This window comes from Prunus mume, linkage group LG1, assembly GCF_029339155.1.
Source record: "Prunus mume cultivar Tortuosa linkage group LG1, ASM2933915v1, whole genome shotgun sequence".
Lineage (NCBI taxonomy): Eukaryota > Viridiplantae > Streptophyta > Magnoliopsida > Rosales > Rosaceae > Prunus > Prunus mume.
Genome location: NC_142698.1, coordinates 9,507,145 through 9,525,883, shown reverse-complemented (window position 1 = coordinate 9,525,883; position 18,739 = coordinate 9,507,145). Strand labels below are relative to the sequence as shown.

The window sequence follows — 18,739 nt, the reverse complement described above, 5'->3', positions numbered from 1 at the left end:
AACATAATAATTACCAATCACACACTATCCATAACTCTCCAACTTTCTTTGTCTTTCTACCTGTAGCTTGTTAGGGTGAGCACTCAGCACTCAACAATGGCATCCAGTCTATTTAAAACCCTAATCCGATCGTCCAAATTGAGATTAGTCAGGACCATAAATTTCATCCTTATAAGGAGTCAAATCAGTAACCACATCACCAAATAGATGCATGATTGCTTTGAAAAGGCTTATTAATTGGAGCCATGGTTGGGGGTTTCTTTCTGCAAGTCTTTCTAGTCTTTCCATTACTCTTTCTCCAACATTATATTTTGCAGGTTTCTTTGCCAAAATTTCTAGATTGTAATATCATGAAGAATGTCCAGTTAACCAAAAAAAAATTGAGCCATGGTTGCTAATTCACTTCACTCAATTAGTTGCTAACTTATTACATATTGAAATAAAATTAAGATTATTGATAAAGTGGAAAAGCAATTGATTAAGAGTCATTGTGATAATCCCTAATGAAATTTCACAAAACTAAGAGCATGATTACCTTGCCCTCCCATGGAAGTCCCCCAAATTCATTCTGGTTTTGAGTGGAGAGAAGTGTTTTCTGATCCTAACAATCCCATGTCTGCTTGGGTATTTTGTCAAACTTCATATGTATTGCTTTGTTTTGATCTGGGTATGAAAGGTAGGCAAATGGTGATATTTAGCACATCAAGGCTATGGAGATTACCAACGCTGGGCATGGAGGAAGAGAGATGTAGAAGTTGGGGTGCTGTGCAATTCATAATTATTAGATTAAAATAATAATAATAATAATTTGAATAAATGTAATTATTAGAAAGATAATAATAAATTAGTTGTGAGATTTAATATTAGCCATTAATAGTGCTTAAACATAATGGATTACAATTTGTGTTAAAACTTGTGTCAAAAATATAGTGTCACGGATCCGTCCCCTATATATATAACTTTTATGCTAAAGAGTAACCTGTTTGGTTCAAGGTTTAGGAGCTTGGAAATAGGTTTCAAATTGCATTTCCATATTCGATAAGTGCACTATTGGGAATGCAATTATGAACTCATGAGTATGGATTTCTCATGTAGAGGAGAAGTTCATACCCTAGCTCACCTTGGGAAAATTTTCCCCCCATTTGGGAAAGCATTTAAAGTATTTTTTTGGACTAACTTACCCATGTTATTATTTGTAAATACCACTTTTTACCCTTAATAACTCTTAATATATTAACCTTTAATAATTAAAAAATCAAGGGTGTTGTTGGAAACTTGATAAATTTTCATTCCTAATACTGCACTAACCAAACATGAGAATGGTAGATAGTTGCATTTCCTAGTTCTCATTTCCCAGCGTTCTCAAACGTAGAATTAAACATGGGAAGTTTATTTTCAAGAAGTTCAATTCGCAAACCAAAAGGGCTGTAATGGTTTTCTTTTAGGTAGTTTTGGTTCGCTCAGACTATAATGAGGGGTAAGTTATAAGGGGTAAGTTATAAGGGGTTCACTTTATAGTCATTGGATCAATCCAAGGGCTTGGGAGAATTGGGATAAAGTTGTGCAATCGGGTAGGTGAGGAACCCAAACCCGAATTTAATATCCAGCAATGAAGTTGGTCCCAAAAAAAAAAAAAAAAAAAAGAGGCAAGTTCGAATTTTGAACAGAAAAAACCTATTGATTTCAAACTCATAGCTCAGAGAAACCGCTAAGCTCTGAGAAACGGTTGAAGGCAACGGGCAACGACGGTTGAAGGCAAAGGTTAACGACGGTTGAACGCAACTCCACTATCTAAACCGTGAAAAAGTATTTATTTTGAGTGGAAGGAGCAAAGACGTGGATTCTGAAACAGTGAAAAGACGAAGCAGTGGAAGGGGAATGAGAGAAGCCGTATTCGTTGGAAGTGATAGGTTCCATTTGTGGAGTAAAGCTTCACAAAGACCCAACACAGACACCTTGCGATTGTTCAATAACCAGCATTTGGTGAGTAATTTATGGAATTTGAGTTTAGGGTTAGAGTAACCGTTTTCCCCAATTTGTACCATGAATGTTGTTAGATTTGGCATCTCTTCTGTATGCTTCACTTGCATGTTAATTTTTGCTTGCGTATATGTTAAAAAATGAATGAAAATAAAGTCAATAACATGTCAATAATGATATGAATAAGGTAATGGTGTTGAATTGGAGGAGGCCCTCAAAACCTTCCACATTTGAAGCAGTGCAGAGTGCAAATTATCTCTTTGGCGCTAGAATATATATAATTTTTGAAATAAATATTATTTCCGTTGTTACTAAATTTGCCTGTTAAAAATGAGAATAGATAATAATAAACTCATGAATAAAAGTGCAAAGCATTTGAAAAAAGGTTGATCTATGACGATTATGGCTGACTGAAGAAAAAGCTAGAAAGAAAAAGGATGTGGCAATGGCTTAGCGAGCAGATAGCAGAGCAGATGCTTTGCTTTGCTTCCTTCCACCATCTTTCTTATTTATTTATTTATTTATTTTGTGTTGTGTATGAGATGACAATAATTGTCATGTGTGTGAAGTGTAGAACTTGCCTAGATTGCACTCACACTCACTCATGCATCAACCATTGATTGGAGTTTGTACCATAAATAAAACACATGCTATTGCTTGTAATTCACAGAATTATTGCATTAACAGGTATTTGCACAAAATATGTCATATTGCTTTGATGATGTTAAAGCCTGTGATCAGTAAGCCCTATGCGCATGTACTTTGTAAAATTTTTAATGTGCTGGTTGACTAGTTGTGTAAATACCAATGTGATTGTGCAAATACGTGGTAGTATATTTGTTCACGTTATTTCATCTTGTATTTCAAGAAATGGGATCCAATTAGAACAATTCAAGACATCATGCTTTGGCCATCTTCTGAATATAGATAAGATTCAGTTTAACGGGCAGATTGTGCATGGGGTTGTGTTGCGTAGAGTAGCGGGGCAGAGTGTGAAAGACTTGGATGGACTGAATTTCTTAATAGGGTGCGACGTTGCTCAGTTCACTCGTTAGGATTTCTGTTTGATCTTAGGGCTTCGTTTTGGGGAAGTGCCTGAAGTTTCCAGTGGAGAAAGTGATGAAATTAGACTTCAGGAAAGATATTTTATAGACGAAGGAATTACATGTAATGCTTTAGAAGAAGCATTTCTGAGGTGCACAGAGGGAGATGACGTCTACTAGCTAGCTCTTGTTTACTTTGCTGAGTTAGTGGTTTTGGGAATGAACAAACATTTGAACATCAATCTAAATTGCCTGACCCTTGTAGAGGACTTGGATGCGTTCAATAGGTATCTATGGAGTTCGGTGTCGTTTGACAAAACCCAAGACAGTCTGTTTTCTGCACCAACAAAGTATGTGAAAAGCTTTGAAAATGAAGAGGGAAGAGGGAAGGGGAAAAGTAAGGTAACCGGAACAAGGCGGAGAAATGAGAATGGCAAGAAGGATAACCATGGTGAAGTGCAAAAGGGTGGCTGAAGTTTTAAAGGTTTCACGTATGCTTTCTAGGTACATGGTAATAATGTTCATGTCATTATGTTTTGTTGACTTTAAAACTTAAATAATAACTTGTGTTCTGTGAATTGTGTAGATTTAGGTATATGAATTAATTCCTAGAATGTTGGACCTGAATTACTGCAAGGTTGTTGATCAGATAGCTCTCCCGCGTATTTTGCGATGGAGAACTACTACGTCTGTTCCCGAGATGAGAAAGTTGAACAATTATTTTTTCCAGAGCAAAGAGGTTTGGTTTGCAGCCTTTAGAACTATTTATAAGATTCAATGAAATTATGAAGTAGAATGATTGCATATGACTCTTATCTGTTTTCTGAAATAGTCAGTTCAGTTGCGGGCGCTATGTCCAAGTGAAGAGGAAATGAGACAACTATATTGGAGTTGGCCACAGGATCGCCCTACTGTTGTCTCGGCAGAATCAATTCCTTCTTCATGTGCTGACCTTGATGAGTTGAATAAGGCGGTAAACTTGTTGAGGTCCGAGTTGTTTCAAGTAAAGCGGGAAAATGACGTCCTTGAGTTAAAGGTCATACGGATGGAAAAAATTTTGGACCATTGTTTAGGTCCTCATTTTGAGCAGGAAGTGAGAAGGGACATAGCTTTACTGAAAGAGAGGACGAATCGTTGTGTCGTGTCACATCTATTTAGGGGATATGAGGAAGTGGATGGCATGCAATGGGATGAAGGGCCAAGTAACAGAAATGAGAGAGAGGAAAATAAAGAAGAGGACATTGAAGGGGGTGAAGGGCCAAATAACAGAAATGAGGGAGAGGAAAAGGAAGAGGAAGAGGAGGGGATTGAAGGGGGTGAAGTGCCAAGAATGAGAAATGAGGAAGAGGAAAAGGAAGATGAGGGGATTGAAGGGGGTGAAGTGCAAAGAAAACCAAGGGAGGCAGATGAAGCTCAAAGGAAAAGAAGTGAGGGAGAACAAGTGAAAATAAAAAGCAACAAAGGAGAGGAAGCGCAAAGAAAGAGCATTGAGGGAGAGGAAGAACTGCAAAGAAAAACCATTGAGGGAGAGGATCCGCAAAAAAGAAGAAGGAAGTGAAAACATAGAGAAGTGAGGAAAAGGAAGTGCAAAGAAACCAATGTGAGGAAGAGGATGATGAAGTTATGTTGGTTGGAGATGACATTGGCAAGAGCACGGAGGGGACAAAGGTTGAGTTTACTCTCGGGGACATTGATTTGGATCAACCTACAGCTGTGTTATCTCAGTTGAACATTTGGTTGAATGATGAAGGTCAAGGTGTGGAACAAGAGGTCCAATTACGGAAGAGGAAGAGGATTATTACTATGTGGAAGATCGTTGAAGCTAGTGAAGTGGTTCAAAAAAATTTGCCAAAGACAACCCGACGTTAGACGTTAGATCCAATGAAGGCGATTCCGCATAATGATATGGTGAAATTGCTGAAACTTTGTTGGGAATGGCCCCATAATCCAAAGTAAATCCTTTGTTTTTTGAGATAGAAGGTATGAGTGTATATATTTTTTTAATTGGTGTGTTTTAAAACTTTTTTATATTCATAGTTTGGTGATGCAATTTGGCGACGTGGAAGCTGAGATTGAATTCTTCGATTCCCTCGTCAAAGCTGACGGTTGGCTGAAAGGAGATGTAAGTTTAATTGATTATGCATTTGTTTGAATGTACATAGATTATGAGATTGACAAGGAAAACATGTGCAGCACATTGATTTGGGCTTGTATCTCATCCGGAAGCGACAACAACAGTTGGAGGAAGTAGAAATATCGGACTGGACAACGACCGATGTATTTTTCAAGGTATGTGATGCAGGATGCATAGGACCTAAATTGTTTAGTTTCCTAATTGATTTGTTAGTTTCCTATATTCTTTAGTTTTCCAAATCCTAATAGGATTTCTAAGTTAGTTTTCCAAATCCTATTAGGATTTCTAAGTTTCCTATTTTATTAGGAATAGAATTTCTGTTTTACCTGAGGATTTTAATTCTATTGTCTCTAGGTTGTAGTTTGTTATAAATACCACTATGTAGTTCTTTAGAATTCAGATTTGAATATTGATTAAACATTCCTTTAAACTCTCTGATTTCTGCCTGCATTCTACTTTTCATTCCCTTCAGCTTTTCTCATCTATTCTGTCTTATTGCTCTAAGTGTTTAAACTAACACACCCAGGGCTGTGCTACATCAGTATGGCATAGGCCTTGACCAAATGCTGTTAATAATTACAAATTATCCATACTTACTTTGTGGAGGTATTTAACCATTGATTGTTTTCTATTTCATAGAATCACATCCATACTTGTTTTGCGGATAATAAAAGGAAAAAAGAGCAAGTTGGGTGGAAAATTAGAAGCAGTTTAGTGAACGTTGTAAATAGCAAGGTTCCGGCGTGTGAATTGGATTGGCAGAACACGTATAAGGTGTATGTACCTTGTATGTTGCCAAAATATAAGCATTGAGTGGCTCTAGAGATTGATCTAATTTAGTGTGAAATCAAAGTCTACTATTCAATGGTTTCACTCATTCCAGATCAGAGCTTAAAGAAAGAACTCGGCCCCCTGTCAATTACGATTCCAAATCTTCTGAATACCCTTGACTTTTATGAAGAAGGTGTTTACGCGAACGAGTGCACCCGATATTGGTGGTGTCCATGGCCAATACATCGTGTGGATGTTCCACAACAGACTAATCAATGAGGACAATTTTTTATTTAATTTTATTACTTTAATTTGTCAATTACGTGAGAATGTCATTAGTTGAATTGATCGAGTTCTTGTTTTGCTTCAGAGGCGATGTGGTATGTTCGTGTTGAAGTACATTGAGTTGTTGAGTGCTGAGATTCCCTTAACTACTTGCACCTCGCAGAACATGCCATTTTTTCGGTTGAAGTTGGCTGCAGAAATTGCACGGGGAGATGCTTACATGCCATGATATCGGTTGAACTTGGTTTAGGCACATGATGATTAAATAAGTTTTGGGAATATCCAATTTCAAAGTCATGTAAATACACAATAAAGACCCACGGGTCCTTTTCGAATTTTACCCTTGAATTCTTCTTCGTCTTTCTCAATCTTAGTGTATTTGTGTACAGAAATTTAGATTTAAGTTATTGGACAATAACAATTAGAACCAAAATAGTGGCAAATATTATAGCGGATGCATGCTTTCATTTCCATTAGCGTGATATTACGCTATGTTTATTCTCATATTGTGCGAAATGTATATGGAGCTGGATGCAGAGCATAGAAAAATGAAGAATCTGAAATGGAGATGTTGAGGGTTGGTGAGGAGAAAAGTAAATGGATCTGTAAATCTATTGCACGTGGGCAATCTAAATGGATAGGCAGATGCGTTTTTGAAGTTAGACACATATCATTCTCATACATAGAATGTGCATATAGAGTGTAAAGTTTTTTTTTATGTAATGAAACAAACATCGGTGTAATATTGGCCTAACTCCTTCACGACATTTACATAACCTCAACCAAACTGCATTGAATTGGGATTTGAAGACTGCATATGTGAATTGGGATTTGAAGAATGCATATGTGAATGGGGACTGATGGCTTTTTAAGTGTATTACATCATTGCAAAGTGATATGTCATCATTTATCTAAGCCACCATTCCAAATATCAAATCCCAATCTTTAAGCCATTCAACATGCCTTGACTTAATCGCAATGGGTTGCATCTTAATAAAGTAATTTTGTAAGGGAAATAGGCGGCTATGGCCTCGCCTCCAATATTTTATTCAATCATGCCCTCTTTATGAAAACACATGAAAAAATGTCCCCAGGTGCAATACTCTAAAAACTCTCTATTGGTTCCGCACTGCCTCTCGGGTTTGAATCCCTCTCTCCTTTATAATCGGTTAATAAATTGGTTGATTTTCTTTATTTTATTGATTTTGAGCAGCTGAGTAGCATAAAAGTAATGTATATTGGTGCGTCTATATTGCATGTCTGTTGGGTCTATATTGCTTATCTATTGCGTGCATATCTTACATTTATTGCGTCTGTATTGATTTGTATTGCTTACGAAGGAAATAAATAACAATACACAGGCAACAGACAAGCAATATACACACAATAGACATAAAATATACACGCAATAGACATGCAATATACATCAGTCCCCAATTACATCAACCATAAGGAAGTCCTATTGAATAGGAAATTCTACTTAACAGTTGTTCTTCCTACTAAAACAAAGAATAATGACCGTTTTCCCCCTCAAATCTAACTTGAATCCTATTTTTGCTCTTAATAAACATGCAATATTAGAGCAATAACATGCAATATACATGCAGTAAACACTCAATCAACTTTCAATAAACCTTCAATATCGGTTCAATAACATGCGAAATACATGCAGTTAGCAATCATTAAACCTTCACTAAACATGCAAACAATCAATAAATCTTCAATAAACACTCAATATCGGAGTAATAACATGCGAAATACATGCAGTTAATAAACTTTCAATAAACACTCAATTACATCAATCATAAGGAAGTCGTATTGAATAGGAAATTCTACTTAACAGTTGTTCTTCATACTAAAACACAGAATAAGGACCGTTTCCCCCCTTAAATCTAACTTGAGTCCTATTTTTGCCCCCAATAAACATGCAATATTGGAGCAATAACATGCGATATACATGCAGTAAACACTCAATCAACTTTCAATAAACCTTCAATATCGGTTCAATAACATGCGAAATACATACAGTTAGCAATCATTAAACCTTCACTAAACATGTAAACAATCAATAAACCTTCAATAAACACTCAATATCGGAGTAATAACATGCGAAATACATGCAGTTAATAAACCTTCAATAAACTTTCAATATCATGCGATTTACATGCAGTAAACAATCAATAAACAATCTATATACACTGAATAATTATGCAATCTTCAAAAAAAAGGTATTGTCTTATTATTGCATCGTATTGGCCCTGTATTGTCATTTTATCGTCTTCGTATGACTTTATTTTTTTAAAGTAAGTCTAGGAAAAATTTTACTGGGTTTCAGACAAATAAATGCTTTTGTTTCAAACAATAATTTAAACTCAATGTCAATCCACCTATTTGAATAACAAAAATTACAAATTGGGTTTGAAAAGTCATTGGTGGTGCGTGCAACATGTGTTTTTGGGGAGAACTTTTATAATCCTTTAACCGTGCACTTAATTGGTTATTAAAAGAACAAATAATATGACAATTGATACAACTAATAAAACTAATACCAAGTCCTTAATGGACTTCAGCATATTAAGCATTGTAGCATCATACGTGTCAGCTTGCTGATCTGCTTGGCGGAGGTTACATCAACCCATTCGAATCCACTGCAACTGGTGGCTCCTTAATTGCAGGCATTATATATGCAAAATAATTCTGTCAGAGTTAGACATAGGTTTTTGTTTTTCACCCACATACATATTCTGAAAATGAAAACCTACATATGAGGTAAGACACTTCCAAAATGGCTTCCCTCGATTTTTATCTGATTTTGAAACCCGAAGCACCATTGTAGCTCCACAATACTGACACTTCTTTGTTTGAGCGGGAGATAAAGACGAAGACATGTTGAATCTTCTCACTTCTACCTCTTCTCACTCAAATCTTCTCACTGAAACTTTCGGACTCATACCTTCTCAGTCATACCCGTTCACTCATAACCCTAAACTTCTCACTCAGCTCTCTCTCATCTCTACCAAAATTAAATTATATCCTTCTTTTCTGTGTGTGGGTGGGTTGGTCTCGATCTGGACACTTGTACCGTCAGAATTGTGACACCTTTTACTCCTAAAAGCGATATATTATTTCACTACCAAATATTAATCTTAAAATTGAGGGGACACTGTTTTAAATATATTATTTTCTTTATATTTCATTAAGGCAACTAGTTGGATAAGAATCCGTCATTTACTAGGGGTAGTGTGGTGTGGAAAAATGAAAAAGTATCTGATGGGACCTTCTGTCACTAGTCAGTAATCCATCACATTTGTATCTAGGGGTGGTTGCGGTTCGGTAACAGTGAATTTTTACTCAAACCGCAAACCGACCGACTATTTGCAGTTTGGTGATTTTTGAAACCGCAAACCGACCGCGTTTTGCGGTTTACCGCATTGCGGTAAACCGCAAAATTCGATTGGTTACCGCGAATTAGCGGTTTAAAACCGCAAGTTCTCAAGCATTCACAAAAATATAAATTCACAACCTAAACAAATAAATACACAACCTCAATTTCTCAAACATATATAAATTCACAATCTCCTCAACTTCTCAAGCATTCACAACCTAAGAAAATTAAAGTTACAATTTCAAGCATTCCAATTAAGGTTAAACTTCTCAAGCATTCCAATTCCAAATTCTTTAAAGTTACAAACCAAAAGGAAAATGCAAAGCAAAATGAATTAAAGTCACAACCAAGAAGAAAAATCCAATTCAAAGTTAATTAAAGTTACAAATTAAAAGGAAAATGCAATGCACCAATATTATAAACTAAAGTTACAAACTCAAGTGTTGGTGGTGAGTGGATTTGAAGAACCCCGTTGTGTTGTTTGAACACCAATATTATTTACAAATAAAACAATATAGTTTAGTACATTTTATTATAAGAAGAAACATAAATAACATTAGTATAAATAAACTAATTACTTACAAGTTGTCATATGTTCCATTTCCTTATAGAATTCAACATCATCATCCGTGCGGCTATATTTTGCGGTTTGCGTTAACCGCAAGTTTTGAAAATCAAATACCGCAACTGCAACCGCAAATGCGGTTCGGTTCTTAATACCGCAAATGCGGTTCGGTTTCCCGTGATTGCAGTTTCATTGCGGTAAATTATCGATTGATTTTTGCGATTTTTCGATTTTTCGGTTTAAAATGCCACCCCTATTTGTATCAATGAATTTAATGGCGGGAAAAGCCTAACAATGACTATGGAAATAGGTTATTAATTGACTTTTGGACGGTCTGACTTCCTTTGCATTTCGATGACATTTTCCCTTTGCCTGTCTTATGTTTTGGGTGTTGGGTTCAGTTTCTTTAAAAAGGATCAACTTGGAAAAACCCCAAGGAAACACCTTTTCAAAACAGCGTAAACAGAAACTAAAACAAACCCAAAACTCCGTATATCCTCATTTCTCCCCTCTTGCAGTCCTCAAATCGTTTTATTCCAAAAATATTTCAACGAATTCGAAACATTACACTACAGTCGGAGGAAAGAGAAGAAAGCATTTCCATCTGGATGTGCCTCAAGCCTTTATCCCAGAATTAGCTTGGTTTAAAGTAATGTTATACGTGGCAACCCAATCATCGAAAGATCTCTTTCGTATGACATCTGTGAACCCATTGTTCAATACGTTGGCAAACACTCCACAAGTGTGGAACACCATTTCAATGGAAAAGTACCAACACCATCCTAACTGGTACTATGCCTCAACGCAGGTCCGGCATTTCGTGGAACAATGCAGGGCTTGCGAGAACTCTGAGGCGATATTTAGAGAAGCGTTCGACGCGCTTTTCGCACGGTAATGTGGAACCATTGTCCGGGATGCGCGTTGCAGCCACGGTAGGCCATATGGAAGCGGCATATCTAGTTGGACTACTTGGCATGTCCAGAATTGGTCAGTCAAAAGAGAATGCATTAGAATTCTTGTGTTCTTTGAATCAACGTAACAACATTGATATGAAAGGAACAAGGGATGCTTTGAGACGAAGATTAAGTGGAATTTTCTCTGTTGGAAGACATATCGTAGATATGTTTCACTATGGGAAGATTAAGTTCAATCAGTGCAGCGCTTGTAACAACAACGACTGGTGTTTTGTTATTCCAGGCTGGCCTAGTGAAGAAAAGATCAATCCTGCCTTCTGGACTTGTTGCAATCGATGCAAATGGCACCGTGAGAGTATTTTTTAGTTCAAGGTGATGTGTGTCTATGTTGTGTCAGGGAATTCATACCCTTATAATTAGTTGTAATATGTTTCTACGGTTTTTATACGTGTCTGTGTTCTACAAATGTTGTTTCTATTTCATGTTTTAATCTATTTTGTCAGGTGTTTGTGCTATCTTAAACCGTTTTATATATAAATGTATAATATATGTTATATAGTGGAATTATTACTGACATAATTGACGGCTACGAATGACATTTTACTGACACATATATTTTGCACAACTGCAATCTTAATATTTGGTAAACGAAAACGCATGCATGAAGTGAGTATGTGTATTTTTACCGGTTCTTGGGAATGATATTTTCCTACTTAGCACATCCCAAATGATTTGGTTACACGTTTCTTAAGCAAAACTTGAACAGTGAAAGACTTTGAATAATTATTTCCTGATGTTGTAGGATGGATGGCTTGTATATTTCCATTTTATGTTTGAAAACATTCCCTAAACCTAAAAAAGAAAAAACATTAACAAATTGAAGAAGAGAGAAACTGATTAGCATTAGAAATGGTTTATTCGCACGGAAAATAAAAATAAAAATAAAAATTTAGAGTAAATATAATTAATAAATGTACAAGCTAAAAAGTAATATAACAATAATAATACAAATAATTTAGGATAAATAATAATAAAATACTAATGTAGCGTAACCATGAAACAGGGAATTCAGGAGGAAGATGAAGTCTCAATGAGCTCGTAGCAATTTTCGGAACATTATTGTGATTTTTGTGTATTTAGTTATGAATTTTCTAAGAAAAAGTCATAAAATAATAATTTATGGTAAAAGGTAAGGATGTGGCCATGTTCACTGACGCACACTTGTCAAGGGTTGAAATGTGAGGGGCTGAGATCGCGCCAGGTGTCCATTTGGCAATTATTTTAGCTTTTTTAGTGCAAAAATCTTTGAAAAAAGATAATAAATAGTAGAAAAAATCCTAAAAATGTCCTGAAAAATACCCCCGCCTCCTTGTGACGTTATAAAATTATGAAACCCATAAATCATCCATTTCGCAATGAAAACATTCAAATTGGTTTACATAACTCACTTTTCTCTTAACCCTAAGTATATATGTTTGTTAACTTTAACTTCAATAACCTACTTCAACAAGCATCTCTCGTTAATGTTCGGAACTGCTTTTTAAAATGCGAAACCACGAATCGGAGAATTCAGAAAGGGAGATGGAGTCTCAATGAGCTCGTAGCAATTTTCGGATCATTTTTCTGATTTTTGTGTATTTAGTTATGAATTTTTTAAGAAAAAGTAATAAAATAATAATTTAGGGTAAAAGGTAAGGATATGGCCATGTTGACTGATACACACTTGTCAAGTGGTGAAAGATGAGGGGGTGAGATCGCGCTAGGTGTCAATTTGGCAATTATTTTGGCTTTTTTAGTGCAAAAATCTTTGAAAAAATGTAATAAATAGTAGAAAAATCCTAAAAATGCCCCGAAAAATATCCCCGCCTCTTTGTGACGTTATAAAACTATGGAACCCATAAATCATCCATTTCGCAATGAAAACATCCAAATTGGTTTACATAACTCACTTTCCTCTTAACCCTAAGTATATATGTTTGTTAACTTTAACTTCAATAACTTACTTCAAAAAGCATCTCCCGTTAATGTTCGAAACTGCTTTTTAAAATGCGTAACCACGAATCGAGGAATTTTAGCAAAGGAGATGGAGTCTCAATGAGCTCGTAGCAATTTTCGGATCATTTTTCTGATTTTTGTGTATTTAGTTATGAATTTTCTAAGAAAAAGTAATAAAATAATAATTTAGGGTGAAAGGTAAGCATGTGGCCATGTTGACTAACACACACTTATCAAGTGGTGAAAGGTGAGAGGGTGAGATCGCTCCAGGTGTCCATTTGGCAATTATTTTGGCTTTTTTAGTGCAAAAATCTTTGAAAAAAGGTAATAAATAGTAGAAAAATTCTAAAAATGCCCCGAAAAATACCCCCGCCTCCTTGTGACGTTATAAAATTATGGAACCCATAAATCATCCATTTCGCAATGAAAACATCCAAATTAGTTTACATAACTCACTTTCCTCTTAACCCTAAGTATATATGTTTGTTAACTTTAACTTCAATAACCTACTTTAACAAGCATCTCCCGTTAATGTTCAGAACTGCTTTTTAAAATGCGTAACCATGAATCGGGGAATTCAGCAAGGGAGATGGAGTCTCAATGAGTTCGTAGCAATTTTCGGATCATTTTTCTGATTTTTGTGTATTTAGTTATGAATTTTCTAAGAAAAAGTAATAAAATAATAATTTAGGGTAAAAGGTAAGAATGTGGCCATGTTGACTGACGTACACTTGTCAAGGGGTGAAAGGTGTTGGGCTAAGATCGCGCCAGGTGTCCATTTGGCAATTATTTTGACTTTTTTAGTGCAAAAATCTTTGAAAAAATGTAATAAATAGTAGAAAAATCCTAAAAATGCCCCGAAAAATACCCCTGCCTCTTTGTGACGTTATAAAACTATGGAACCCATTAATCATCCATTTCGCAATGAAAACATCCAAATTGGTTTACATAACTCATTTTCCTCTTAACCCTAAGTATATATGTTTGTTAACTTTAACTTCAATAACCTACTTCAACAAGCATCTCCCGTTAATGTTCGGAACTGCTTTTTAAAATGCGTAACCACGAATCGAGGAATTCAGCAAAGGAGAATCATCCATTTCACAATTACAAATTCAAAAATTGTTTACATAACTCACTTTCCTCTTAACCCTAAGTATATATGTTTGTCACTTTAACAAGTATATTTCCTTAATATTCGTTATATAATTTGTAATAATACAATAATTAGTTTCCTTTCATATATAAGGATGTAAAATTATCTGTTTTGGTTATAATAATGTACATATATAATAAATGCACCACTACTTCAAAGTCATCATTGGAACTGCGCATGCGCCTAGAGTTTTGAAGACGTCAGAGATATTCAATAAGTTGTCCATATGCACCTGCACCTAGAGTTTTGAACACGTCGCCAGTATTCAATAAGTTGTCAATATGACGCTGCATTGGGAATCAGTAATATATTTTCTATCATGTCCAATGTCACAAACATATAATATAAAGAAATAAAGTAATAGTAGGAGATAAACCAGTACAAAAAACAATATATAACTTGTACAAAATAATGCCATAACCTTGTCACAAAAGCACTCACACATGCTTTTCCATAAACCTTACCCTAACATATAATACAAAAAATAATATATAACTGGTACAAAATAATGTCATAACCTTGTCACAAAAGCACTCACACATACTTTTTCATAAACCTTGCCCTAACATATAATACATAAGGACAACATTGCATATGATGCAACCATGTCCAAATCTGATACGTGATCACAAAAAAATGGACATGGCAGCAACATATGACTGAAGTAGATGGGCACTTTGCATCGTGTTATCGTAATTAAAGACATCAAAATATTAAGGTTGAAATCTTCTATAGTAGTAAGCATCAAAATGGGTTTGAAGCAGAGTTTAACGAAAATTCCAATTCCTCTGATTTGCCTCTACTCAAACACGATAACCAAAATAGTTACTTCCCTTGCTGAGTATATTTGTTAACATCGGAAACGGTAATAGATGACCAATCAAACCCGGGTACGACGAGTTTTGCATAAGACCGGAAGTAGTCGAATCCAACTTGTATCACACGCTTCTTTGACTCCATTGCATTAGATGAGTTCTTATATTTTTGAACAGCTACACTCCGAAGTTGTTTGTGTCTACGCTTCATGCGCTGCAACTTCGCTCTATCCAGATTGGCCTGCCTTTTGTCATCTTCAATTTGGCCTTCAACAAATTCGGCCTTCAACAAATTCCAAACGTGCCCTTGCCCTTTGGATTTCATCACCAAGTTGAAGATGCTTCTCCTTCCAGAAAGCAAGAAATCTTTCAGACTCAAAACTTCCAACGAAATGGTCATTCTGTCTAGGAATGTGACATTGCTTGTCTGGTGACTCACTTGTGTTTCGAAGGCGGTCTTTGTTTGGAGGGGTGTTTATTATGCTCACATCAAACTTCGTTAGTAAATCCATTCAATGGGGGGAGAGAGTTTCTGTGGAGGACAGAGTTTCAGTAGATGAAGACAGATTCGGTGGAGGAGTGAGTTTTTTGTGGAGGGAGAATTTCTATGAAGAGGGTGATACTAATACCAATAAAAAAGGGTTCCTGTATAAAAAAACATTTGGTTGACAATATATAAATTAAAAAATGTCTTATACAATCTAACTAGTTTGGTTAGTTTGGTTGGGTTCACTAACTAGATGTCACTTCCATTGAGTTATTTCAACCACTACCAGTGGTGTAAGGAGAGTCTGAGGTTGACATGCTTGAAAAGCAAAACCTGACACCTCTTTTTTTAAAATTGAAATAAAATACATATGTTGACTACACGCAAGCTTTGGTATGTTGGTCTATAAAGCTATGTTCCATTTCTCAAACTAAATTGAATATGCAATCCTCATCCTCTAAAACAAATAGGATTATTCAAGCATGTCAACCTCTTCAGCGCCAACAACACAATCGAAGATGAAAAATTGGAGTTGCATGTTCCATTTCCACGTTGTACTCGCCGACCCCTTCCATTTTCAACATCATTTGGGAGTGAGAGGGACTCCGATGATCCATTAGAGGCAATAGACGCAGTCAGTACTAAGCTGGATTATAATTCAAGACTGATCAATTCATGGCATGAGAAATGTGTTGAAGACGAGGCCATTTTGGTTGATCTTAACATTAAAGTGAACAAAGCGTTTTCCCAAAAGAACAAGTACTTGAAGCTGAGTCATAAAAGGAAGCTGAAAGCTGAGGAGTTGGATATAGTAATGAATGATGAAATTAAAGGTTGTTTGATGAACCATATGCGATGCAAAGAGCACCACAGTGAACTGGAGTTGGCATTCAATGAAAGATTCAAAAAATTCCGAGCATTCGCGGCAACTACTCATACAAGTTATAATTGGGACTATGTGTCCCCTGATGCTGTGAGAGAGATACTAGTTGATGGTGGTGACATGAATGAGCATAAGCACGTCAAAGCTGCTCGGAAGAAGCCGACCGATACGACTAAGTGATTGCGGCTACAGCTGTTCTGTTGGTTGGGGGTGATCGTGGTATTGCACAAATTAGAATGATATTCCCTTAATGTCATTATGCAATATAAAATAATACAAATATCATTTTCATTTTCTTCATATATAATTATTGGGACTATGTCTTGCAAGTCGTCATGTGTTTCTTCTGTCTAACATTATATTTTGCGGATATGAAAATATTATTCAATAAACAGTCAATATCACAGCACGTTGGAAATCAGTAAAGCCCCATTATCATGACACGTGAGTTATAAGTAAAATACAATGTGTTATATATTGTTTAATGAATAGTTTATGGTTTATGTATATATAATAAAATTCCAAATATTGCTGAATATTTATTTTGTCTATATCACTGGGGACATGAGTGACCATAAGTACGTGAGACCTGCTAAGAAGAAGCTGACCAATACGACCTAGTGATTGTGGCTACCGTTGTTCAGTTGATTGGGGAGATCGTGGTATTGCTAAGAGGGAGCACATAAAATGCTTTGCAATCAAATTTTATTTTGTGTGTGGAATTATGAGTAGTTCAAATGTTAGTGTACCCTTTAATATTATCCAACCATTCGAAATGTGATTAGCTGCAATGTACTTTTTTACACGTTGCTTTCTAATCTTTCTGTTCCAACAAAGTGCTTCAAGTATCCTTCAGTTACGAATGTTTGCAAAATCGTGCACCTAATAACCAGTCAAGTTCAGATCTTAATCACCAGTAAAACACTAGAACATAACATTCGCACAAAGTGAGTGCTGCTAGAAATGATACGTGCTGCTGGAAATCATTATCTGCTAATAGAAACAACAGCTGGCTGCTAGAAATGCTGCATTAGCCTGTCATATAATCAATGAATCTCTGTTAAAACATAATTCACCATAAACTACCCATTTTACAAGGTAAAAGTCATTGCTTCTTCACATAAATTAAAATTTGATGCTTTATCTAATGTCTATGAAAATTTTTAAATAGGGAGAAGACGTAAAATTAACATGTGTCCAAATTTTATGCAAGAATGAAACCAAGCAAATTTTCATTTCAATTATCAATGGACATAGTAAGAGCTCATCGGTGGACATGAACAAAAAAATAATAATACCAAAACTGCATCTAGAAAACTTCACCTGATCATTAGTCTTCATAATAACCAGGCTTCGTATAATAGAAACCTAAATCATTGAGTTGGTCCGTGCATCCTGTAAAATTCGTCGAATAATGGATCACTAAGATCTATTGGAGTTGATTCGTCATTGTTCGACGGTGATGTCCTGCATAAACATCAAACAGAAGCACATAAGAACTTTACATATTCAAATTTTAGGTCTTATTATAAATAATGTTAACATCTTACGGTGTGTTCAAATTTCTTGGGCATTGTCTTCTATCATGACCAATATGTCCACACTCCCGACAGTGTCTAATCCCTCGCTTCATTGCCTTTTCCTTTGCTCCCGTTACTCGTTTCGACCCTCCATTGCACCTTACTCTCTTATGGTCTTTCATATATTGTGTTTGAGAGCTGTACCCTCCAACTTCGTTATTACTTGGTTCATCCTTCAACAACTTCAACTTCACCCGCAAACTTTTTAGAGTCTCTGACAGTAGCTCACATCCTTCTTCACACATTAATGCATCCTCAACCACATCTGAAGCAAGTTGGGACATTGTACTCCGCTTTGTTAAAAGACCAGGATCTGTAGAGTCTTTAATTTCGTTGCCATTTGCATCGACACCAATCCAGATTTCGCAGTTTTCTTCCACCTTTTCAAAATGTATTTATCGGGCATATATTCAATCTGGTCCCTTCTGAACAATGCTAGGATGTGCTTGCAAATAATTCCAACAAATTCAAATCTTTTGCAACTACACGATGCGTGGTCAGAATCTTTGACATATACGACTTCTGCCACTCTTGTTTCCCAATTTTTCCTTTCGCTCACATTAAAGACAACTTTAGAAGTATCCTCTGTTTTCAGCTCTAGGAAACATATTGTACTTTGTATTAGTTCTTGCTCAAACTTTTGAAACATTGTCCTTGTGTACAAGGTAGCCATTTGCTTGTTCATTGGCATTGGTAGAATACATTGAGCCGCTTCAAATGCATCTACGTGATCAGCAACTAACTCT

At 35.9% G+C, this 18,739-nt stretch overlaps 1 protein-coding gene across 1 annotated transcript; it reads right to left on the bottom strand.

The window, feature by feature from the left end:
* Positions 1-17,786: 17,786 nt before the first annotated feature.
* Positions 17,787-18,277, bottom strand: LOC107881403 (uncharacterized). The gene is made up of 2 exons (XM_089053513.1): positions 17,964-18,277; positions 17,787-17,880 (listed from the first exon to the last, which is right to left on the bottom strand). The coding sequence occupies exons 1-2, from the start codon at positions 18,275-18,277 to the stop codon at positions 17,787-17,789; spliced, it is 408 nt and encodes a 135-aa protein (XP_088909639.1).
* Between the last annotated feature and the right edge of the window lie 462 nt (positions 18,278-18,739).